This window comes from Lepus europaeus, chromosome 6, assembly GCF_033115175.1.
Source record: "Lepus europaeus isolate LE1 chromosome 6, mLepTim1.pri, whole genome shotgun sequence".
NCBI classification, from domain to species: domain Eukaryota; kingdom Metazoa; phylum Chordata; class Mammalia; order Lagomorpha; family Leporidae; genus Lepus; species Lepus europaeus.
The window spans coordinates 98282087-98306416 of record NC_084832.1 but is presented as its reverse complement, the minus strand read 5'-3'; the positions used below and the strand labels follow the sequence as shown (position 1 = coordinate 98306416).

Below are 24330 nucleotides of genomic sequence, written 5' to 3'. Positions count from 1 at the left end.
ACCTCACCTGTCTGTAATCATGGACACGGCCCTGTGCTGGCTTCCGGTCAGTTCCCAGCAACCCTGAAAGCCCAGCTGCTGTCGTGACTGAGAGGGTATGGAGATCTGATGGAGGGATTACAGGTGGTCCCCAGGCAGGGCAGGGGCAGTGGGCTCCAAAGGAAGAAGAATATCCTGTTGAGGGACAGTGCCAGCCCCACCTGAGCTCCTTTTCAACACATAGGTCGGGCGTGTGGGGGTGGGCAGTTGGGGCTCACACGGCTAGGTCACAGCTCTGCCTCCTCTGCTTCCGAGGACACGCACCTGTGCCCCGCCTTCCTGTGACTGTCAGCCAGTGTCTTCTGGGACCAGGGGTCTGGACTAGACCTCTGGGTTTTGCAGAGGCTGAATGCTGGAAGGTTCTTTGTGACTGCGTGGTGCTACCTGAGGCTGACAGAGCGGAAGTGGGGTAGGGGCCTGGCACAGTTATCTCAAGTCACAGGGGAATACACGTTTTGCATTTCTGAGGTCTAAGACTCTGGTCAACAAAGTCAACTCCACAACTTTGTGGGACCCAGGAATGACTTGGGGTGGGATCCACCTGTCTGTGGCCACTGTGTCCTCCCCTGCCCTTACTTCGTCTACCTGTTGGTCCCCAGGTGACCGTTTCTTCCTCCTAGGGTGAGTGGGGCCTGATTTGAATGAGGGCTAAGGGTCTTGTGAGGTTTAGTACGTGGGAGCCGGTGTGTGTGTGTGTGTGTGTGTAAGAGGAGGAAGGACTGAAGGATCTCTGGCTTGGCTGCCATGAGTCGCGCCCCCTGCTCCGCACAGGGGAAACAGCAACTCCAGTCTTCCACAGTCTCCGCAGGTGGGGCTCCCATCCCCTTGGAGACACCCTGAAACTGCTCAGTCGTCTGGGGTTGCTTGTCTCCTTTGGGGGTTTGCAGCTGATCTTTTTAGCTCCTGGTTCCCGCAGGGGTGAGGGCCCTGCAGTGGACACAGTCTGGGCTGAGCCCACGTTAGCTTGGGCCTGGCAGTCACCACAGGGCCTAGCCGCTCCAGCCTCAGGCCCTCTGGCTGGACTGCCGTGAGGTGCACAGGGCAGACATGAAGAGCAGAGAGGGCAGCCCTGAGTGCTCAGGTCTGGGCATGCGCAATGCAATCCCAGAGCCGGACACGGTGACCTGGTGACCTGGGCCATGGGCAGCTTCCTGTGCCTCGGGCAGGATGAGGTCCAGAGCCCTCGGCACGTTGGAAAGAGGGCTCTCTGCTCCCCACTTTGCTGGGAACATCTAAAGAGAGGCTGCACAGGAACAAGCTGTTCCCTTCAACTCTGAGTTCTTTTCCAAGTTCATTCTAGGAGGTGAGGTGGGATCAGCACTGCGGACCTTATTCTCGGCCAGAGCCAGTGACTGTCTTGTGTGCACAGGGGGCCAAGCCACTGCAGGAGCGCAGCAGGCATCGGGGTTCTTCTGAGGCGGGCCAGGGACTTTCCAACCCCCCCCCCCCCCAGGCTCTGTCCCCGCCCCACTGTCAGCCTCTTCTCTCTGGCACTTGTCCTGTGGGACTTTTATTCTGAAAGACCCAAGGCTTCTGGGAGGAGGCCAGAGCCTGGAGCTGCCCCTGCCTCACCCCCATTTCTGCTGTTTTCCCAGGTAGTGACTCTGGGACCCTAAGGGAGGGGCTGTGTGGTCCTCAGCTTCCCCTCTTAACCTCTGTCCCCTGCCTTACTGATGATTTTTTTTTTTTTTTTAAGATTTATTTATTTGAAAGTCAGAGCCACAGAGAGGGAGAGGCAGAGAGAGGCAGAGAGAGATCTTCCATCCGCTGGTTCACTCCCCAGGTGGCCGCCCTTTCATCCAGGGCTGGGCCAGGCTGAAGCCAGGAGCCAGGAGCTTCTTCAGGGTCTCGCACGTGGGTGGCAGGGGCCCATGCACTTGGGCCATCTTCTGTTGTTTTCCCAGGTTATTAGCAGGAAGCCGGATCAGAAATGGAGCAGCCGGGACTCCAACCAGCACTCACATGCATGGTGGTGCTGCAGGCAGCGGCTTTACCCACAGTGCTACAGCGCTGGCTCCAGCCTTACTGATCTTTAAGCAAAGGGTCCCTAAGGCCAGACCCGCGGGTCTTCTTCTTAGCATCACCCTCACACCCCCAGGCCCCTCATATTTTTATCTTGTGGCTTTGCATCTTCCAACTGTTTTCCTGCTCTTTTCTGGCCTTCTGACTGCCCATGCTTCCCAAAGCAGAAGTGGAGGCAGGGCACAATTCAGACAAGGTCTTGCCCATCCCTCTTCCCTCCTCCTGAAGGTGTAGGGCGGGGTATAAAACAGTGGTGGAGTGGGGGAGCAGGGGGCATGGGCTGGACTCTGTGTGGGCAGGGGGCATGGACGGAGCTCTGTGTGGACGGGGTCTGATGGGGGGGAGCTACCCCTGTAGCTCTCTGGAGAATAAGGACAAGGAAATGGACAGAGAGACCCTGCCAGGAGCTCCTCTCACAGTTCCCCCCGTGGTCCCCCAGTTTTCCCATCCAAACGCCCGATGTTCAGTTCTTAGAAGGAACAGAGGAGGCCAGAGTGGAGACTGGCTGCTCTCCAGGGCTCTTTCGCCTCTTCCCGTTTCTTTCATCTGGGAGGCCAGACCTTGAACTGCAAGTGAGGTCAACTACTGGGCAGTGGAGTTTGAGAAAGAAAGGACTCTGGCCTGGGGCCTGCAGGTTACAGATTAACACGGGGAGGGGTGAGGAGGGACCCATTGACCACTGACAGGTGCAATCAGGGCGGGAAGGGGGCACAGGCAGGGGGGTCTGTCACCAGGTGCTGTCGGGGGGGGGGGGGGCCTGTCCAGAGGCCCTATCTGACCTTCCTGAAGACCTGCTCGCACACGGCATCCCCTGCTGTCAGCTCCTGGGGACAGAGCAGGAATGATGAGTTCCTGACCTCCACTGAGTCCCTCGGGATACAGCAGTGGGAGCGTTTGATGGATGGGGAATTGTATCGCGGCTCCAAGTCCTCAAGTTTTCATTCCAGAGGAAGGAAGGCAGCTGGCTCGGGGAACATGAACCCTGTCTCTCGGGGTAATGATTTACAGGCACCCACCTGACCTGAAACCACCCTTCCTGTCCCCACTCTTCCCAGGCCTTTGTTTTCTCTCCCTGGTCACTTCCTTGGAAGGGGAGAGGGGCTGAGGTGTGGCGCCTCTGCGTGATGCCCCCCTCCCAGATGTGCCCCTCCGCGGCTGCCCTCCCAGCCTCACGCAGCTCACCAGGTACAGCTTCTCCCCCTCCAGCCAGTGTCTCCAGCCTCGGTTGGGGACCTCCCCTCTCTGCACGCACACCAGCTGCTCCTCCTCCCAGGTTACTATGGTCTGTAAGGGAAGGCAGGGATGAAGGAAGGCTGGGAGGCATCCTCACTCTGGCTAAGCCTACCCCTTCCAGCTCCTTCAGTCTGAGTGAGAAAGTGGCTTCGCCTCGGCAGGACTCCCCTCCCTTCTCCTAAAGGACACTGAGGGGGCCACGGTTGTCCGCAGTGACTTTCAGAGGAGAGACCAGGACAGCAGGACAACAGATGAAGGGTTGAGCCTTTGACCTCTGGATACTTCCGGCTGACCTGGAGGGACTCTGGGGAGAGAAGAGCGATTGGGACGGTGTCCCCCAGCTCATCTCTTGTTCCCACTGTCTTAGTTTAGGGACAGCTGAGATGTCCCAGGGAATGCAGTGCTGGCCCTTTGGGTCTGGACATTCCCAACCACATTCACTGAGCTACACAAGGAGCTCAAGTCTCCAACAGCCAGAGGACCAGCAAATAGGGCTGTTGGAGACACCTGGTGTATGTGTGTTGGGCTGGGAATGGGGGGGGAAGAGGCACGCTTTTAAGGAAAGATGGGAGATAGATAATGGGAAGTTCCAGTAAGGAAAGAAATCGCACAGAGGTAAGAAAGAAAGGCAGATAGTTCTTTAACCTACGGGGTTTAACCTACAGTGTATGTGCGAAAGGCAAAGAAGAAGCCGCTTCACACGCCCTGGTGAGCACGTGGACTTTCCTGGACTGTTACACACGGTCACACAGTCGGGGAGTGACACGGGCCTGTTTTCATTTCAGACAGGTCCTGGGGCTGCCGTACACAGAGGGGATTAGAGGAGGGCTAAGGCCAGGCTCAGATGCCGGGTGAGAAATGGGGGCCTGAAGTTAGGTGGTGTTACTGAGGAAGGCTAAGAAAAGACAAGTGCAAGCCAAGAATGACGTGCAATGGAGACGACATGGGTCACGAATGCAAGTCAGATGTAAAATGTAGACATTTCTAGGAGTCCCATTGGAAGCATAAAAAGAAGCAGGTGAAATTGATTTTAATAATGTATTTTATTTAACTGAAGACATTCAAAATATTCTAATTTCTGCATGTGGTTAAAAAAAAGTTTCTGGGGGTGGGGAGAGGATATTATCTTAAAATCCAGTGTGTAGACTTTAGAGTTCCAGCATGGCTCAACTTGGACTAGTCACATTGTAAATGTTCAGTAGCTCTACCTGGTTAGGAGTTACTATACTGTGCATTGCAGAGAAGTTAGACTTCTTGACCAATTATGTTGTGTGTGTGTGTGTGTCTGTCTGTCTATCTTGGGTGGCACAGAGGCAAGGAAGCCAGAGATGTTGACCGTGACCCCCAGGTCTCCAGGTCTCATGGTTACTATGATGAATGGATACAGGAAATCCAGAAGCAGAGTGCATTCAGGTAGGAAGATAATGAGTTTGACTTTGGAGCACTCACATGGAAATAATGTGCAGGGAGCTGACAGTATCACCCTGGAGCACAGGAAAAGATGCAGCCGGGAGAGCAGAGGCCAAGGGCAGTTTACAGAGAGCAGCAGAGGCGTGGATCTAGACGATTTAGCCCATGAATGGTGTACAGGGTGTACCAACGTGTCACAGCCTGGAGGGCCAGCACACGTCTGTGGCCTGAGGGTGGCTTTCTCTTCTTCTCTTTTTGCTGAGTGATAAGAAGGGACAGGGAAGGAGTGGGGGGAGCACCAGGAGCCTGTTCACCCCAGAGACTGGCATCCTGGGGACCCCAAGGCCTGCTGTGGTGACCCCTTCCATGGTTCTGGAGGGGAGGGTCATTTTGTTAGGAGGCACCTGCTCATCTCCCCCTCCCCTCGCCCCGCCCCTAACAGGAAAAGTACCTGGCATTTCCGTCCATCCACGATCCGCAGGTCCTCCTCAAACTCAACCCCCACCTCGAATTCCATAACGTAGTTGCGGAAGGGGCTCAAAGTCTTCACGGTCATGTGGGTCCCCCGGTCGTCAATCTCCTTGTCTGGCTTCAGCAGTAACACCAGCTTCCGCAGAGCCACATGGATGTCTGTTGGAAGGGCCACCTCTAAGCTGGCTCCTGCCAGAGGGCCCTCGGTGCTGGAGCTGTGAGCTCTCCCTTAGGTTTGGGCCTGGAGATCCAGCCCCTCCGAGCAAAGCCCCTGTTTGCAAACAGGTCCCAAGCCAGCTGCCAGCTTTTCCACCAGGTCCAACCCTCCCCACCCCCACAGCAACCGCCCACCTCGCCCACCAGGAAAAGGAGGAGGGGTAGTGACAGGGGCCTGGGAAGGGGGCGGCTACTTAGGGCTTTCAGGTAGTCCTCCAGATTCTTCTGTGAGACGAAGCGGTAGTAGCCGGTGAGATTGGGGGGCATTGTCCGGGCTGGCCCAGACGGAGATCAAGGCTGCAGGAGATGACAGGGGGAGGAGGAGCGGCCAAGGGCAACAGGCAGTGGCAGTGTGTAAAGGTCCACTCACCAAGGCTTTTATAGGGCTGGGCCCTGTTGCAGTAAGAGTCTCTGCGGGACTTCCTCCCTCCCTCCCCTGGAGATGAGTTGGGGGCTGGCCTCTGCAGCCTGACTGAGGGGCAAAGCCGCGCCTGACCTTGGCTTTTCCTGAGGAAGGAACCAGGGGACCCAGAGCAGGAGCCGGGCTGGTCAAGCCATCCAGTGCCGCAGCTTTTCTGAAGGTCAGTTTGGGCCTCCACTCCATTTTGGGCAAGCATGGGCCAGCGCCTAGAGCGAGGTTGGGGGGTGGTGGTGGGGGTAGGGGGAGAAGGTCCCCTGCTGGGGCTGTGTGGGGGTGGAATGAGTTCTGGTCTCATCCTGAGACCCTGGGGACAGAGGCAGGGCTCTTGAACCGTCAGAGAGGACCTGGGGCTCCATTGTGGCCCCACAGTTCCCTGAAACGGAGCCCCAGACTGGAATTCCACACTCCTGGTCCTGCACGGTCAGCGGGAAGCAGTGGAGAAACCACTCTTCCCGGTCAGACAGGGCTGTGGGCAGCCTGCCGAGCTCACAGCCCGTAGCAGGAGGCCAGGGAAGGTTCTGGTCTTTATTTTGCAGACTGTTACATTGGTTGGCTTGGTCCCCAGTGGTCCCCCTCTCCCCTGGAGTCCTCGGTGAGGTCGTCACCCCAGCCCTCCGACGGCCCACCCTTACCAGCTGTGTTGCCGAACCGGTGAGGGACACCTACACTATTGTGCACCTCCCCAGTGCCCCGCCCCTCGCTGCCCATTTCTCTCCCAAACCTGCAACCTCTACTGGGTTGGGTCTTTCCCGTGACAGAGGGAAAGGGAGGTTGGGGGTGGGGCGGGGGCCAAGCCAGGGCCTGGCATTGCCGCTTGCACCGGACTGTGCCCCGCAGGGCCGTGGCAAGAGAGGCGCACCTCACTCTTACTCCGGAGCCCTGCTGACCACCCTGGGGTCCTCTCACAGCCCACCTGGGCTGGGGACTGAAATGGCTCCCCCCCTCCCCACTCAGATGACAGGATTCATTTCGCAATTCCCGGAAGGCACGCAGCAGGGCCCTGCGGATGGAAGGGGCCCGTGGAAAGAGGCTCAGTCAGAGTTGGGGCCGCCCCTCCTGGCCGCCCTCAGGTCTCCGCTGACGTCTCCATCTGGCTTCTCGCTTCGCCAATCTCCCCATGTCCCTCTTATTTCCCACCCCTGTATGACTTCCCAGCTGCCGCCCTAGCCCCCGCAGTCCTCTGCTCCCCCAAATTGCAGTCAGGGGAAGAAGCGCTAACCCGTTCTCCCGCCCCTGCTCCCGGGTCCCATTGGTCCCCTCCCCCGCTGCAGCACCTGAGCCCCCCGGCCTCCCGATTGGCCCGCGGCCCCGTCAATCCCGCCTGGCTGTGCTGACGTCATTCTGCAGTAGCGGGCAGGGGTGGGAGTGAGAGAGCGTGAGGACGCGGGGCTCGCGGGGGAACGCGAAGGGGCCGCGGCGAGTGCCCCACCTCGGCCGCCCGGCTTGGGGTCTCAGGGGCGGCTCTATGGCCTAGCGTGCGCGGCAGGCTCCTCTCTGCGGCTTCCCTGCTGCCCCCGGGGTTCCGTCCGCTCCTCCGAGAGCCCCCGCATCCTCCTCCAAGGTGGAATAAGCAGGCGTGCGGCTCCCAGGGGACCGCAAGCCTGGCCCTGCCCTGCCGAGCTCTGCACCATGGCCCTGCTGCTGCTGCCCCTCTTGCTGGCCTTTCTGCACCCTCCCAGCTCCGCTAACAAAGGTGAGTGAGGTGGGGGCGGCGGCGGGAAGGAGGGGCTGGGGGCTCTCTGGCCCCTGACAGGTGTCCCCTTCCCGTCCATTTCCACGGATCTGCTTCCTTCGCCCCTCGCGCCACATCCCGCGTGCTTCTGCTGCTGGCCGTCCCGGTCGTCTTGGCCCCCATTCCGTCCTGGGTTTCACCCACAATCTCGGTGCTGGCAGCAGGCTCGGGTCCTGGGGGGCTTCCCCCGGGGCGGGGTGAGAGCCGTCTCGCGGGGATTTTCTGCTCTCACCGAGACGTGCGCACACCAGGCTGTGTGGCAGATCCATCTGCTTCGTCTCCATCCCATCCTGGGCAGTAACTGTCGGGTGCAGCTCAGCGATTCAGAGCACGTCTGGTCGTGCGCGTTCCTCCGCACCGCTTCCCCGGCGCCGGTATCCGCAGGTTTGCGGCGCGCACTGGAGCGGCCCTCTCTGGCCGACAGCAGCTCCGTTCAGCTGGGCGAGGCTGTCCCAGGGGCGGGCTGGGGGCCGGGGGGCGCTGGAAGGGGCAGAGGTGTGTGTTTGGGGGAGGGGGGGGCGAGGCAGAGCTGAGAAGGAGAAGAGGGAGGGGGGGCGTGGGAGGAGGAGGACAAGAAGGGGATTGAGAAGGGTAAAGGTGGAGGCGGCAGAAGGGGCGGGGGTGGGGGGTGGGGAGTGAATGGAAGGTGAGGAGGAGAGAGGGAGAGGGAATGGACCCGGAGTGCCCAAGAGGAGAGGAGCAGTGACACAGGTCCAGAGACCCCGCGAGAGGAGCGAGGTCGGCGCGGGGAGCCCAGGAGATGGTGCCAGCCCTTCCCTCCGTGCCCGCCGCCCTCTGGCCGGTGCTCTCCTCCTCAGTCCCCAGCCTCAGCCTCTGCAGCTTCCTGGGCACCATCCTGTGGCTTTCTCCTCAGCCGCTAGCACGGAGATCATGGTGGCCATGGATGAGAGTGGGGCAGGCGCTGCGGTACCAGGGGGCTTGTTGGGGTGTGGCTGCAGGGAGAGTGGAGATGGGGTTTCTTGCTCAGCGTGAGTTAGTGGGATGGAGGTGCCCTTTGATGACTCGGTTTCCCCTGATGCTATGACAACCCCCGCACCTTGTCTGGCTGATGTGCGGTGTGAACGTGCTTGGGGAGCCTGAGTGTTGGCGTGACGGGTCAGGCAGAGTGACGGACATGGAGGTTAGGGATGGCTGGCAGTGTGGGAAGAGAGGGGAACAGGCTGAGCTTCACTGAGTGCCCTGGGTGTCCCCGTGGCCACTCGCCAGGCTTGTGGGAGAGGTCTTCCCAGGGAGGTGTCAGGGGCCAGCTGGGTCTGCAGGGACCTGGGGACCTGGAGTCTGAGTGAGTCTCATCCAGGCTGCATTGGCTGCTGGCCGAGCCCAGGAGGGGGTGGGGCAGACAAGAATTAAGTCCTGGGTGTGTATAGCAAATGGGGTTCAGGGAGTGTGGGCTTGGGGGCCTTGGAGAGGACATGGGAATGCACTGGTCTGAGTGTGTTCTCTTGGGCGTGGGGTGGGAAGTAGGGAGGGATTTGCTGTGTTTCTAGGCCAGCTCCGTAATCCCTTAGGATGCTGGCTCTGCTGGGTCCAGTCATTTGGCATCGATTCCTCTGCTCTCTCCTTGCCTGCCTCTGTCCCCCTCCCTCTGTCCTATATATCTTCTCTTCTCTGCCTTCTCCTCTTCCTCTGCTCTGGGAGAATGGCCTGAGGTTGGGGCTTGGCTGGAGAAGTGCAGAGGGAAGAGATAGGGTTGAAGTGGAGTAGGGAAAGGGATTAATCAGACTCCAGGAAACTTCTAGATCTTCTTTTGCTGGTTTCAGTGCTACCCCTAATGGATCCCTTCATTTTCCCAGGGCCCTTCTGAGGGCTCAGCCACTGCTCCCCAAGCCCCAGTTTCCCAAGAAGATTGTCCACCTCCTGACTGTGGCTCGGGGGGACATGGTGGTCTCCTTTCCCACAGGGCAGGCTGTTGCCATGGAAACTATCTGTCTGCCATCAGAGATGGCTGTGACCTCCCACGGATCCCGGACTCCTTCTGTAGCCGATTTCTTGTCCTCAGCCCTCCCAGGGGGTGGAAAGGGTGATGGTGCTGGGCTGTGGGTTGTCTGGGTCAAGCAGAGCTGTAGTGGGAGTGGAGGGTCCCACTCACAGGTGATTCCTCTCCTCTCCTTGGGGCGGGGCCAGCCAACAAGCACAAGCCATGGATCGAGGCAGAATACCAGGGCATAGTCATGGAGAATGACAACACGGTGCTGCTGAACCCTCCACTCTTCGCCCTGGATAAAGACGCCCCCCTGCGCTATGCAGGTAATTGGGGTAGAGGCTGGCAAGGCAGGACAGGGCAGAGAAAAGCTGGTGGGAGAGGAGAGGGCAGAGGTGAGGGAGGAGTCCCGGGAGTGGGAGCAATGGGAAAGAGGCCGTGGGAAAGTAGAAATGGGCTCAAGGAGGGGGAGTGGGCTACCTCCAAGAATAGAGGCTGAACAAGTGATGCTGGGCAGGCAGGAGTTAAGCATGACTTGGGTCTGCCAGATCTCAAGCCTGGGGCCCTGAGAGGCTGCTGCTCCCGGGGAGCTGGGTTGGAGTGGTGTGTCTGATTACCACTGCTTCCATGCCTGCAAGCCAAGGGCTGGGGCTTTGGAAGGGAGGTGGAGGGGAGGCTGAAGGCAGGGAAGGGGATGTAGCAGGTGGTGCTGGAGCCTCGCTCCTTCCCTTCCATCCTTGGCCAGGTGAGATCTGTGGTTTCCGGCTCCATGGGTCTGGGGTGCCCTTCGAAGCTGTGATCCTGGACAAGGCAACAGGAGAAGGGCTGATCCGGGCCAAGGAGCCAGTGGACTGCGAGGCCCAGAAGGAACACACCTTCACCATCCAGGCCTACGACTGTGGCGAGGGCCCCGACGGCGCCAACACCAAGAAGTCCCACAAGTGAGGGAGTCCTTGTCCCCTGCCCCGTGGGCCATAACATAGGGCCCTCCTCCCTGCTCCCAGGCCCCTCACTATCCTCCATCCATGCCTCACTGGGTGGCCACTCCCCTGCCCCGCTGTTCCCAAGGGTCAGGGATCTTCAGTCGAGGAGACAGAAAAACACAGCAAAGATCAGGGGATCTAATCCTGGCTTTGCCTCCTAGGACTCTGGGCCACTTACTTAGCCTTTCCGGACCTGCTTTTCCTTATCTATACCTCAGGGGAGGTGGTGATGACCGCGACTTTGGCGAGGGTGGGACGGGGGCTGGGTACAGCATGAGAGACGTGCACCTGTGGGACATCTCTCTTTGTTGCCAGCTAACTTCTCATCTGAGGATAAGAGAAAGATCAGCAGTCAGGATTCCTGGGCCACTCAGAGGCAGTAGAGAAAAAAATGCTCTTTGTGACTCAGTTTCCCATTTGGAGCTAGTACTTTTGCGTCTGGGCCCTAGGAGCCTGGCCCTTGCCTAATGGAAGGGCTCAGCATATAGGATCTAGACCCCACTCTGTTTACCCCAGTGGTGTATAAGTGGGGCAGGATCACACCTGACACACGAATTTCACAGCCAGGCAAGGAAGGCAGCACACAGCTCACTACTCAAATGTGACAGGTGACCTAGGACTTTTTTTTTTTTAAGGTTTATCTATTTATTTGAAAGGCAGAGTTACAGAGAGAGGGAGAGACAGAGACAGAAAGAGATCCTCCATCTGCTGTTTCACTCCCCAAATGGCCACAATGGCCAGGGTTGAGCCAGGTTGAAGCCAGGAGCCTGGAACTCCATCCGGTTCTCCCACATGGGTGCAGAGGTCCAAGCACTCAGGCCGTCCTCTGCTGCTTTCCAGGTGCAGTAGCAGGGAGCTGGATCAGAAGTGGAACAGCTGGGATTTGGATCAGCACCCTTATGGGATGCTGGCATTGCAGGCGGGGGCTTAACTCAGCATGCCACAACGTTGGCTCTGGCCTGTGACTTTTGTACAAATGCTATTTCCCTTCTGAGTATAGCTTTTACTCTTCATATTCCTTGATTAACCCATTGGATCTGACCATAGTGAAGGAAGGACCTGCTGGGTTTTGTGCCTTACCCCTTGTCTTGGCTCCCTAACCTGTAGCATTCTGTACAGAAGCCATGGACATAAGCTCCTGGTGGCCCCTGCTGCTTGTTCCTCATCCCTTCCATCAGCCTGGGCCCCCTCCTTCGGGTTGCCCTGGGTCCAGCACAAGGGTGGCTCAGCCTGGTGCCTTGTGGGATGAGCAGGAGTATGCTGCTGCCTGCCCCAGGCTCTGGGTTAGACTGGCTGCCTCCTGTTCACTCCCTGTCTGGATTCCTGCTTGTGCCGAGCTCTGGCTGATGCCTCCTCATCCCTCCTCCCACCCTGGTCCATGTGCAGGGCGACTGTGCACGTGCGGGTCAACGATGTGAACGAGTTTGCCCCAGTGTTTGTGGAGCGGCTGTACCGTGCCGCAGTGACGGAGGGCAAGCTGTATGACCGCATCCTGCGGGTAGAAGCCATCGACGGCGACTGCTCTCCGCAGTACAGCCAGATCTGTTACTACGAGATCCTGACCCCCAACACCCCTTTCCTCATTGACAACGATGGTGAGTTCGCCCTCTGCCTTCCGCCCCAGCTGCCTGGCCTCCGTGCATCCATGTCCCTCAGGATGACCAAGGCCTGTGCTCTCCGGTCTCTGCCCCTCCTCCCGGCCTCCCAGACACCCTCCCAGCTTCCTGCTGCCCAGTCCATCTGCTGCCCAATTAGCTGGGCAGCCTCCCTTTGCCTGCCTGCAATGCTCCTGACCCCATCTGACCTCCCCCACCCCTACCCCAGGGAACATCGAGAACACAGAGAAGCTGCAGTACAGCGGCGAGCGGCTCTATAAGTTTACAGTGACGGCTTACGACTGTGGGAAGAAGCGGGCGGCGGATGACGCTGAGGTGGAGATCCAGGTGAAGCCCACCTGTAAACCCAGTTGGCAAGGTGGGTAGCTCAGCTCTGTGACTCACCCTGCTCTCTCTCTCTGTCCCTCCTGACAGTCGTGGGGGCCAGCTTTGGGGTTGGCGGCATCTTTGAGGGGTGGGCTTCTGCCCTGGGTAGGTCATTTTCCTAGGAGTCCCAGGGGGTCAGTGGACATGGCAAGAAGAAGTATGGCTGGGAGGGGCTGTCTTCCCCTTCTCTCTCTCCATGGCTCCCCCCATCTCGCCCACGCAGGCTGGAACAAAAGGATTGAATACGCACCTGGCGCTGGGAGCTTGGCTTTGTTCCCTGGCATCCGCCTGGAGACCTGCGATGAACCGCTCTGGAACATTCAGGCCACCATAGAGCTGCAGACCAGCCACGTGGCCAAGGGCTGTGACCGAGACAACTACTCCGAACGGGCACTGCGGAAGCTCTGTGGTGGGTGTACCCCTACCCCCAGCACTCCCTCAGCCTGGCCCTTCCCTCCTGGCCTCTGCCTGAGTCTCCTCTGGCCCATCCCAAGTGTCTGCCTTCTGTCTCCTGTGGCCACCCACAGGTGCATATATCCCCAGAGGCTGGGGCAGTGATCAACTCTTATGGCATAAAGGGAGGGCCAAGATGTCGTTGGCAAAGATGCACGATTGTAGCAACAGTTACCAGATACTGTAGGGAGAGGGAAAATGTCGGAGAATGTGTTGAGTTAGCTGGAGAGATACTCCTGGAAGAGAGGTCCATGCCTCTTTTTTTTTTTTTTTTTTTTTTTTAATTATTTAAGATTCATGTCTCTCATATATACAGATTTAGGAACATAGTGATTCTTCCCACCCTAAGATCCCTCCCCAACGCTCACACTCCCTTCCTTCTTCCTCCCCTCTCTCCTATTCCCACTCTTAATTTTTACAGAGATCTATTTTCAGTTTACTTTATACTCATAAGATTAACCCTAAGGTAGGTAAAGAGTTCAACAAATAGTAAAAAAAAAAAAAAAAAAAAAAACACCGTCCTCAACAGAAGGGAGAAGGGCTGTAAACAGTTATGAACTCTCAAAATGTCAGTTTTGCTCCAATACATTCATTTTAGTTCTCTGTTAAGTAGTTACCACAGATCAAGGAACACATACTGCAGCTCACAATAGCTAAGATATGGAATCAACCCAGATGTCCATCAACTGATGACTGGATGAAGAAATTATGGAATATATACACTATGGAATACTACTCAGTGATTAAAAAAATTAAAAGAAAATGAAATCCTGTGTTTTCCAACAAAATAGATTGCAACTGGAAACCATTATACTTAGTGAAATAAGCCTGGTCCAAAAAGACAGATACCATATGTCTTTTTTTAATGAAAATTTCGTTTATTTATCTAATGTATTTGAAAGGCAGAGAGAGAGAGAGAGAGAGATTTTCTGTCTGCTGGTTCATTCCCCAAATGCCTGCAACAGCCAGGACTGGGCCAGGCTGGAGCCAGGAGCCAGGAGCTTTCTCTGTGCCTCCCATGTGGATGGAAGGGACCCAAGTACTTGAGCCATCATTTTCTTCCTTCCTGGGTTAGCAGGAAGTTGGAATCAGGAGCAGAGCCAGAACTTGAACCCAGTCACTCCAATATGGGAAGTGGGATGTGAGTGTCCAAGCGGCACCTTATCTGTTCTGCTACCCCAAACCCACCCCCACCCCTGTTCTCTTGTCTCCGAGAGGCCACAGGAAGCTTTGTTTTCCCATCAGTCACTCTTCTGCATTTCTCCACCTGCTGCCTCTCGGCTCTGACACCTGTGCTTCCTCGGGCTCCTGCAGGTGCTGCCACTGGGGAGGTGGATCTGTTGCCCATGCCCGGCCCCAATGCCAACTGGACAGCAGGGCTCTCAGTGCACTACAGTCAGGACAGCAGCCTCATCTACTGGTTCAATGGCACCCAAGCCGTGCAGGTGCCCCTGGGTGGCACAGCCGGGCTGGGCTCTGGGCCCCAGGACAGCCTCAGTGACCACTTTACCCTGTCTTTCTGGATGAAGCATGGTGTAACCCCCAACAAGGGCAAGAAGGAGGAGGAGACCATCGTGTGTAACACTGTCCAGAATGGTGAGTCTCCCCCAGGGCGCCAGGCTCGTGTGAGACACTGGCTTCTTGTCTCGCACCTGTCACGGTCCAGGGTTGGATCTGGACAGCTCACTTCCCCCTCTTCATTTCTGAGATGTCAGTGCTAAATTTGAGAGTTCCTGAAATTCCGTGACTTACCCCCAAGATGATATGCTGAGATCCTACAGCTCTCGGAATGCAAGGGGCCTCCTCGCTGCCATGTGCAGTTGGCTAAGCAGTCCCCCTGCACCCGTCATGTAGGGCACTGCCCCCATATTTGCTGCACTGCATTGCAATGGGACAACCTGGGAAACCATGCGCCCTGTTCCTTCTCTCCCACTCCCATCACTTTCTCCTCCCTGAGGGATAATCAGCTCCATCTCCAAGGACCCCCTCCCCCTTCCTTCAACAGCAGTGGCACACCCCTCCAGGGAGGGCTCAGCTTTGACCTACTCTTATTTCTAGCTACTTCTACGACCCCATTTCTCTCAACCTGAAAACACACCCGTGAGGTGTGTACCAACCAAAGCGCTGATAAAGTGCTGGGTAGGGGCAGGCTGGCCAGCATTCCCCATCCCCCAGGGGCTGGAATGTGTGTGTGTGTGTGTGTGAGTGGGAGAGGATGGAGAGAATCCAATGTCCCTCCCTCCTGTGGCTTTGAACTTGGCCTGTGCTTGAGCCCTGCCCTTGTTCTCTCCCCTCAGAGGATGGCTTCTCTCACTACTCACTGACCGTCCATGGCTGCCGAATTGCCTTCCTCTACTGGCCCCTGCTGGAGAGTGCGCGCCCGGTCAAATTCCTCTGGAAGCTGGAGCAGGTGAGGCTGGTGGCCAGCTCCTGGGAGGGCTGGGGATGTCTCCAACTTTTAGGAAAGGAGGGTCCCAGGACTGGGGCTGGCACCATCTGCGCTGCCCTGTGCCCCCTCTTTCATTCTCTGCTTTCAGTCCGGGGCCATTCTATGCCCTGGTTTTCTTGTTCTTTTCTTCCAAGGTTGTCAACTACAGAAAGTACTTCTGGATTAAAAGGGAATAGGGTTCAAATTACTACTAACACCAAATCCAACCAGGCATCTTTTATCCCCTTGTTTATTTCATCTCTCTCTCTCTCTCTCTCTCTCAGATTGATTTATTTGGGGCTATCATTGTGGTATGGCAGGCAAAGCTGCCACCTCTGATGCCAGTATCCTATATGGGTGCCATTTGTGTCCCAGCTGCTCCACTTCTGATCCAGCTTCCTGCTAATGGCCTGGGAAAGCAGCAGAAGATGTCCCAGGTGTTTGGGCTCCTGCCACACACGTGGGAGATCCAGATGAAACTCATCCCTCCTGGCTGTGACCTGACCCAGCCCTGGCTGTTGCCGCCACTTGAGTGAACCAGTGGATGGAAGATCTCTCTTTCCGTCTCTCCCTCAGTCTCTCTCATCCTGACTTTCCAATAAACAGAGAGAAATCTTCCATCTGTTGGTTCATACTCCCAAATGCCCACAACAGCTGGGGAGGAGCCAGGAACTCCCATCAGGGTCTCCCACGTGGGTGACAGAGATCAGAGTACTTGAAGCATCATTTCCTGCCTTCCCAATGTGTGAGCAGGATGTTGGATCAGAAGTGGAGTATCCAGAACTGGGTATGGGATATGGAAATCCTAAGTGTGGAAGTCCCAAGCACAGTGACTTAACCTGTTGTGCCAAGGCACCTGCCCTCTTTTCTCTCTGTTTAAAAAAATTTAACCCAGGGGAGAGCATTTGGTGCAGTAGTCAAGTTGTTGCTTGGGACACTTGCATCCCATAGCGGTGTTCCTGGGTTCCAGTCCTGGCTTCAATTTTGATTCCAGCTTCCTGCTAATGTACATACTGGGAGGCAGCAAGTGATGGCTCAAGTACTGAACCCATGTAGGAGACTTGATTGAGATCTAAGCTCCTAACTTTGACCTGGCCCAGCCCTGGCTGTTGGGAGAATTTGAGGAGTCAACCAGCAGGTGGTAACTTTCTGTGGAGACTGGGCTAGGTCGAACCTGAGATGTACGTGGGAAGTCTGAGGAGCACTTTAGGGAGTGGGGCAGAAGTCACCCTGCACCATGTGCTAGTCTGAGAATGTCCCTTGGCCAGATACTGCAGCCCCCTTTTCTCCTGCAGCTGCAGGCTATATCTGTCCTTGAAGGCAAATATTTTGGCCATCTTTTTAATACGGATTGTTCCTTCAGATTATACGAGACATGAATATAATCTCCTTTGATAGAAAACATATTTCCTTGTACTAGCCCCCTGGGTGAAGAAGCCTGCTGTGATTGTGTGAGCATGAAACCCCTTGTAAACTGATAAAACTTGACCATTGCTTGGACAGTAGTCCCTGCCCATCCTTTGACCCGTGGTTCCAAACCTCGCTGGAAAACAACACAGCTTTCTCTTTGTCTTTCTGCCTTTAAAATAAAATGGAAATAAGGCCGGTGCGGTGGCTCACTAGGTTAATCCTCTGCCTTGTGGCGCCGGCACACCGGGTTCTAGTCCCGGTCAGGGCACTGGATTCTATCCCGGTTGCCCCTCTTCCAGGCCAGCTCTCTGCTATGGCCCGGGAGTGCAGTGGAGGATGGCCCAAGTGCTTGGGCCCTGCACCCCATGGGAGACCAGGATAGGCACCTGGCTCCTGCCATCGGATCAGCTCGGTGCGCCGGCCGCAGTGCGCCAGCCGCGGCGGCCATTGGAGGGTGAACCAACGGCAAAAGGAAGACCTTTCTTTCTGTCTCTCACTGTCCACTCTGCCTGTCAAAAATAAATAAATAAATAAAAATAAATAAAATGGAAATAAAATAAAATAAAATAAGCTACTCTAGAGGTTCCAGTACCATATATGTTTATAGATAATTTTAAAATTATTTTAATTTATTTTTAAGATTTATTTATTTGAAAGGCAGAATTACAGAGAGGGAGAAGCAGAGAGGAAAAAGAGAGAGAGGGAGAGAGAGGGAGAGAGAGGGAGAGAGAGAGTGAGAGAGAGAGAGGTCTTCCATGTGATGGTTCACTCCCCAAATGGCCACAACAGTCAGAACTGCACCAGGCAGGAGCCAGGAGTCAGGAGCTTCATCTAGGACTCCCAGATAGGCGCAAGGGCCCAAGTACTTAGGCCATCTTCTGTTGCTTTCTCAGGCCAATTAGTAGGGAGCTGAATTGGAAGTGGAGCAGCTGGGACTGGAACCAATGCCCATACGGGATGCCAGTGCTTAATCCACTGCACTACAGTGCCAGCCCCTTTATTTATTTATTTTTAAAGGTTTGTTTTATTTATTTGAAAGAGTTAGAGAGAGGGAAAGACAGAGAGACATCTTCCAACTGCTGGTTCATTCTCCAAGTGGCTACAATGGCCAGGGCTGAGCCAGGCTGAAGCTGGGAGCCAAGAGCTTCATTCAGGTCTCCGACATGGGTGGCAGGGGCCCAGGCATTTGAACCATCTTCTGCTGCTTTTCCCAGGCCATTAGCAGGGAACCAGGTCAAGAGTGGAGCAGCTAGGACATGAACTGGCACCCCTATGGGATGCTGGCATGGCAGACAGTGGCTTTACCTGCTGTGCCACAACTCCGGTCCCCATAATTTTTTTCTAAAAGATTTATTTATTTGAAAGGCAAAGCATTGGGTGGGGGAGAGAAATATTCCATCTACTAGTTCACTTCCCAAATGACTGCAACAGCCTGGCCTGTGCCAGGCTGAAATCAGGAGCCAGGAACTCCTTCCAAGTCTCTCAAATGAGTGGCAGGGGTCCAAGCTCTTAGGCCATCATTTTGTTGCTTTCCCTGGCACATTAGCAGGGAGCTGGAGTGGAAGCAGAACAGCCGGAACTCAAACTGGCACTTTGATAGGAGTTGCTGCTGTCCCAAGCGGCTGCTTAACCCACTGTGCCACATGCTGGCCCCTACATCAGTTTTAGTTCTCTTAAGAGCATTTATGGTGTAGAGATTTACGTGAATGATGGACTGGGTACTAGGCTGGTGCCTGACAGATTTTGGACACGGGTGTCACTCTTTGAGCTGACAGCAGTTCACAGGGGAGCCCTGCTCCAGAGCTGGGCGTGTGAGGGGCCGGGGAAGAAGTGGCTGCTTTGCCCTGCCCGCAGGTCTGTGATGACGAATGGCACCACTATGCGCTGAACCTCGAGTTTCCCACGGTCACACTCTACACTGATGGCATCTCCTTCGACCCCGCCCTCATCCATGACAACGGCCTCATCCACCCACCCCGGCGGGAACCTGCTCTCATGATCGGGGCCTGCTGGACAGGTGAGCCCCTCTCAGGTTCTTAGGACCTGGCCACTAGGACTGGCCAAAGGAGGTGGGCAGCTGTTGGCGGCTGGGTGGGGTGACCCTGAAATACCTCCCCAGAGGTCACCCCCCCACAGGCCACTCTGCCTGGGCAGAGTTTCCTTCTCAGGTGTCCCCTGAGCCAGGTGCCCTGTGGCTCCATCGAAGTGGCAGTGAGCGCCACAGCCCAGTCCCCTGTTGGACAGTGACCCTTCCACACGTCATCAACCTTCTGAGGTTTAAGCCATTTCTTGCATTTTTTTCTTCAAGAGTGTGGATCCCCGCTACCTAGTTAGGGCTTGGTCTGTGGCAGAGGTGGAGGGAACGGTTGGAACTCAGCCTGGAGGTGGCGCCTCCCACGTGGGCAAGGGCCGACTCCCCTCACCGCGGGAAGACTTCTCGTTCCTCTCCATCTCTGTGTCCCCGCAGCTCTGACCTCACTGCCGTTTTTTGCTTTTGGTCTGCAGAAGAGAAGTACAAAGAGAAGGCAAAGGGAGGCGACAACAGCACGGAGAGCACCCAAGGTACCTTGCGCACCGGCATCGGAGGCCGCGGAGTTCCGCAGTTGACTCGACCCCGCGCTCTCTTGCCCACCCTGATCCTGCGCCGTCGGCCTCCAGGGGCCAGCGGTGTGCCCGGGCGGTGAAGGGGTGGCTCGCTGGCTCTCCGCACGCAGAGGCGGCGGTGGTCGGGACAGGCCTGCAGGACGGAAGCTGGGGCGCTGGTGCAGCGGGCACACATCCATCCCGGCCTCCTGCACGGCACCGCGGACAGCGCTCTCTCCTCCTGGTTTCGCCTCCTTCCTTCCTCCCTCTCTCGCTCTCCTCCCAGCTGTTTCATTCTCTTCTCCCCCTAGCTTTATTCCGGGTCCTGGGGCTCCTCTCTTTCCCCTCTCCCACCCTGCCCTTGCTTCTCTCGCTCTCTCCCCTCCCTCCTTCTCCTTTTTGTTTCTGTGTTTCTCCTTTTCGCCTTCTCCCTGCAGTCTCCTGCTTTCTCCTCTCCTCTCACTGCCCACCCTGCCCCTGTGTTCCACCCTAGGAGACCCCTTGCCGATCCACCACTACTTCCATGGCTACCTGGCTGGGTTCAGCGTGCGCTCAGGGCGCCTGGAGAGCCGCGAGGTCATCGAGTGCCTCTATGCATGTCGGGAGGGGCTGGACTATAGGGATTTCGAGAGCCTGGGCAAAGGCATGAAGGTATAGCCTCTTCCTCCGGCCCTCTCCTTCCCCGCATGCCCCATGCCCCTCCCCGCCCCCACCCCCCCTCGGCTCCCGCCCTCTCCTGCCTGCTCTTAGCTGTGTCTGTGTCTGGGGCCCAGGTCCACGTGAACCCCTCGCAGTCCCTGCTCACCCTGGAGGGGGATGATGTGGAGACCTTCAACCACGCCCTGCAGCATGTGGCTTACATGAACACTCTGCGCTTTGCCACGCCCGGCGTCAGGCCCCTGCGCCTCACCACTGCCGTCAAGTGAGTGCCGGGTGGGCGGGCAGATCAGAGAGAGCCCACCGAGCGACTGCCTAGGGCTGGGACCACGACCTCGCCTTCTGTGGCCCTCTCTGGGCCCCTGCTTGCTGTAGGTCCCATAGTAATGATGGTGGAAGAGCCTGGACTAGACGCAGATTTCCCTGCACCAATCCTTACTCTCCCCACTAAGCTGCACTTCCGGGACTTGGGGACTTGGGGGTTTGAGCCTCCCCATGCCCCTGAGCTGGTAGGCACAGTGGGACAGAGAGGACTGGGAGCCAGAGGGCATGACAGTCTTTTTTTTTTTTTTTTTTTAAGATTTATTTGTTTATTTGAGAGGCAGAGTTATAGAGAGAGAGGGAGGGAGAGACAGAGAAAGGTCTTCCATCCGCTGGTTCACTCCCCAAATGGCCACAATGGCCAGAGCTGGGCCGATCCGAAGCCAGGAGCTTCTTCCGGGTCTAAAATGCAGATGCAGGGGCCCAAGCACCTGGGCCATCTTCTACTGCTTTCCCAGGCTATAACAGAGCTGGATTGGAAGAGGAGCAGCCAGGATGTGAACCGGCATCCATATGGGATGCGGGTACCACAGGCTGAGGCTTAGCGCACTATGCCACAGCACTGGCTCCAGATTTTGAATTCTTTAAAAGAAAACTTGTAGATTATTTCAAGGTTTAAATACATATTAGGTATTTAAAAATATTATTTGGTGTAATGAAAGCATAATAGTTAAGGATCAGGGTGTATTGGGCAAATGCCACGAAGCAGGAGGAATAGCAGAATCTCATGGAATTATAGTGAGAACGGAGGACATAATCCGGATCAAATGCCTATCAGCGTGCCTATTCTGGAATGCTGACTCCCGTACAAAGGCACTGTCACCCCCAATTATGGGCGGGTTTTAGGAGCTACTGCCAGCTGATGGGTGGGTCACATGATTTAGGAGTCAGGATTCCCATGTTCTCCCCTCCTCTGCCTCAGTTTCTCCCTAAGTAATATGAAGATACATGTCTCTGACTTGTCCCTGTCCTGGGAGGGAGAGAGCTCTGAGTCTTATATGGGGACTGAGCGTAATTATTCAGGCCTCACGATTAGGGCTGTGGCAAGCAGGGCCAGAGGCTCTAATGGGGGAATGGGGCTGCAATGTGGAGCTGCGGGTCACAGCAGATGAGGTCAGGTAGGCGCAGATGAGGGCTGTGTGCCCCACGTACTCTGCTTGTTAATGGCTGCCACCTGTCACGAAGGGCTCAATCTCCCAGAGACCAAGGGGCCTTGGAACCTGCCGTTGGTGCTTTAGTGGAGAGAAGGGGCCTCGATGTTTTCTTTGTGAGGTTCAGAAAGAGCTCTAATTTCTCCGTTTCTGGGGCTACCATGTGCTTGGTGGTACTCCATTACTTCCCCGAAGTAATAGGAGAGATATGGAGGGGTGTGTGTGCGTGCAGGTATGTGCACGTGTGTGTGCGTGCGTGTACACAACAGAGACAGATACCTCACAGCGCCTCCCTTTCTCGGATGCATGTCCGTGCCTTGTCTGTGTGGCTTCCCTGCCTTCCAATTTTCAGTTCTTGGACATCTGTCCATTGAAAGCCAGATCTATGCAAGTCTTCGTTCAATGTATACAATCTGGGTTTGCACCATGTTATTTTTCAGTCTTTCTTGGAAAGCCCGTCTACTCGTGGCGTTAACCCCTGAATGGGTGAACACCGCATCTTTTGCTCCAGCTTTGTTGTCTTTCCATGGCTCTTGAATTTACACCTGCTTCCAGTAGCTGCACATTCTGCCAGCACCTCAACCCAAAGTGCTAACGCTGAAACAGTCGGTGTGAAAGAACCAACGCCCATACCAGCCCTTCCCCTGAACCCTTTGTCTGTAATGCATCTCTGTCTTTGGAGTCACCCGGGCTTGAAACCTCTGAGTCATCTTTGATCCCTCCCTGTCTGTACCCCCTTGCCCCGTTGGTTGCCCCATTGCCCAGACTCCACCCCTATCTGGGGTCTGGCATCTGTCTTCTCTTTTTCCATTTCTTTAGCCCTCTGAGCCCAAGCTCTGATCACTTTGCCCCCAGTCTATGTTGGCTTAGCCTCCTAGCTAGCTGACCCAATTCTGGTCTTCTAACTTTGACCTTGCACCTGAGGCCAGGTGAGAACTCTTACATCAGAGTTCTCCTCACCACACTTCCCTGATGAGAAAGACAACAGTGACTTGCTCTTGCCCGTGGCGTAACTAAGACTGCACTCTGATCCCGGCTTCCACGGCCCTCCCACTGTCTGCCTTTCCCACTCACTGTAGAGTCAACCTCCGCCAAGGCGAAGCCCCACCCCTACAGAGCTAGCTCGATTGCTCCTTTTCCTGATGATTCTGATTATCTTACTTGCTCCTATCCTAGCCAGAAGTAACCTCTCCCTCTCTGGACTCTTTGTTGGCTTCGCTTCTGTTGTGATAACCGTTCTCGTCCTTGTTTTAGGGTTTAGATGCCTATCAGCTCCTTAATGCTTTCGGGTCAGGGATAGCCTCTGGTTCCCCTGTGGGTCACCCAGAGCAGTGGCACAGCATAGCATCACTCAGTGCTGTGGGTCATCTGGAGCCTGTACTCCTGGGTCAGCTGGGGCTGTTTCTCAAGAGCCTTGAGAACGTAGCTGTGTCTGGATGGCAGAGCAGATTGTCACAGGCTCCACTCTGTGTGCCACAGGACCTTAGCAAGTCGTGGACATTGGTAACTAGAGGGCTCTGCGCTTTCACACCTGCTGCCTTCTCCGTTTGGCCCCAGCAGTCCAACTGGACATGCTCAGTAACAGCAATGGAGTTCTAGCAAAATCATTTCACAGTTAGCACAAGCATATGGAACAGAGTCCCTGCCCTGGAATTACTAACCCCTGGGAACACTGCTTGTTCAGGGGGTATCTTGGTCTGTTTTGTGCACTAGAGACTGGCTACTTTATAGAGATTTTATTTTTATAATTCTGGGGGCTGGGATCCAGAGGGTGGTCTCTGGCAATGGCCCCTTTTACTACACCTCCCATGGCAGAAGGGCAGGGCGGAGGTGGCATGGGGGGTGCGGAAGAGCAAGGGTTTGAACTTCTGGCCTCAAGTCCTTTTATAATCAGCATTCATCCGTTCGTGAAGATGGAGCCTTGTGACCACAGCACCTCTCATTAAGCCCCATCTCCCGACGCTGTTGTGTTGGGGATTTATGTCTTTAACACTTGCATTTTGGGGGGATACGTTTAAATTATAAGATTCCATTCCTGGCCCCCCCAAATTTTGTTCTTCATTCACCCCCTCCTGGTGATTCCAAAGTTGTAACTCCATCCAGCACCTCCTGAGAATTCTCATTTAAATCAGGTATGAATGAGACTTGCAGAACACTTCGTCTTGAATCAAATGTGCCTCCAGGGGTGAGCCTATGAAACTAAACACATTATTTCAAAGATACAGTGGTAGGACATGCATGAGTAGGCATTCCCATTCCAAAGGAGAGCCAGAAGAATGGAAGAAGGGTCACTGGTCCCAAGTAAGCCCCAAAGCCAACGGGACAAACACCGTTACATCGAGAGACTCCAGAATAATCTTTGCTTACCTCCTGGATGCACTGGGGCAGCCTCGCCCCCAGAGCTTTGCTGGGTTCTGCCCTGGAAGCAGCTCTCACAGGTTGGAATCTCACACCTACAGTCCCACCCCAGGCTGGTGCTGCACACTGCTGGCACCGCAGTTCTGGGTCCCTCACTCCTACAGCTCCACTAGGCATTGGCCTTTTGGGAACTCCCTGTGGTAGAAGACTCTGAACCCACAATGCCACTCAGCATTGCCCTAGGGGTGAGGCCCTAGGTGGTGACTCTGACCCAGGCTGTCTTTGAAATCCTTTGAAATACAGGTGCGGAGAGCCAAGCTTCCCCAGCTCTTGCATGCGCACCTGCAGAATCAGCAATGTGTGCATGCCACCAGGGCTTCCCGCGTGTGCCCTTTGGAGCCGTGACCCAAGTCACACCTGCGCTCATTTGAGTCCTGGCCAACGGGTGCTGCCCGGAATGTGCAGAGCAGACACCCGAGGCAGGCCAGTGGGGAATGCTGGCTTTTCTGGGTGTCCTG

General features: G+C 55.8%; 2 protein-coding genes across 5 annotated transcripts in view; one reads left to right on the top strand and one right to left on the bottom strand.

Moving 5' to 3' along the window:
* Positions 1 to 1769: 1769 nt before the first annotated feature.
* RBP5 (retinol binding protein 5) lies at positions 1770 to 5760 on the bottom strand. The gene is made up of 4 exons (XM_062194675.1): positions 5586 to 5760; positions 5156 to 5334; positions 3244 to 3345; positions 1770 to 2885 (listed from the first exon to the last, which is right to left on the bottom strand). Exons 1-4 carry the CDS (start codon positions 5656 to 5658, stop codon positions 2832 to 2834), a joined length of 408 nt encoding a protein of 135 aa, XP_062050659.1. The 5' UTR covers positions 5659 to 5760; the 3' UTR covers positions 1770 to 2831.
* CLSTN3 (calsyntenin 3) overlaps positions 4050 to 24330 on the top strand; it is a 34564-nt gene continuing 14283 nt past the window's right edge. Inside the window, exons 1-16 of one of the 4 annotated variants that reach the window (XM_062194673.1) lie at positions 4050 to 4707; positions 5776 to 5972; positions 6349 to 6463; positions 6767 to 7505; positions 9690 to 9812; positions 10232 to 10427; positions 11856 to 12064; positions 12294 to 12443; positions 12675 to 12860; positions 14219 to 14349; positions 14434 to 14500; positions 15202 to 15314; positions 18597 to 18759; positions 19248 to 19304; positions 19819 to 19976; positions 20099 to 20247. In XM_062194673.1, coding sequence (XP_062050657.1) covers positions 7442 to 7505; positions 9690 to 9812; positions 10232 to 10427; positions 11856 to 12064; positions 12294 to 12443; positions 12675 to 12860; positions 14219 to 14349; positions 14434 to 14500; positions 15202 to 15314; positions 18597 to 18759; positions 19248 to 19304; positions 19819 to 19976; positions 20099 to 20247 — 1766 coding nt within the window. In that variant the 5' untranslated portion in view covers positions 4050 to 4707; positions 5776 to 5972; positions 6349 to 6463; positions 6767 to 7441. Of the gene's footprint in view, positions 4708 to 5775; positions 5973 to 6348; positions 6464 to 6766; positions 7506 to 9689; positions 9813 to 10231; positions 10428 to 11855; positions 12065 to 12293; positions 12444 to 12674; positions 12861 to 14218; positions 14501 to 15201; positions 15315 to 18596; positions 18760 to 19247; positions 19305 to 19818; positions 19977 to 20098; positions 20248 to 24330 lie in introns of all 4 variants that reach the window. The other 3 variants (XM_062194672.1, XM_062194671.1, XM_062194674.1) reach the window with 3 other exon arrangements.

What these genes read in the sequence shown, in the direction of transcription:
- RBP5 (XM_062194675.1), bottom strand. Translation starts at nt 5,658, where the DNA reads ATGCCCCCCAATCTCACCGGCTACTACCGCTTCGTCTCACAGAAGAAT. An exon ending in TGGATGGACGGAAATGCCAG is followed by an intron (nt 3,346 to 5,155) that starts GTACTTTTCCTG and finishes CTTCCCTTACAG; the next exon opens with ACCATAGTAACCTGGGAGGA. An exon ending in AGGGGGAGAAGCTGTACCTG is followed by an intron (nt 2,886 to 3,243) that starts GTGAGCTGCGTG and finishes CTCTGTCCCCAG; the next exon opens with GAGCTGACAGCAGGGGATGC.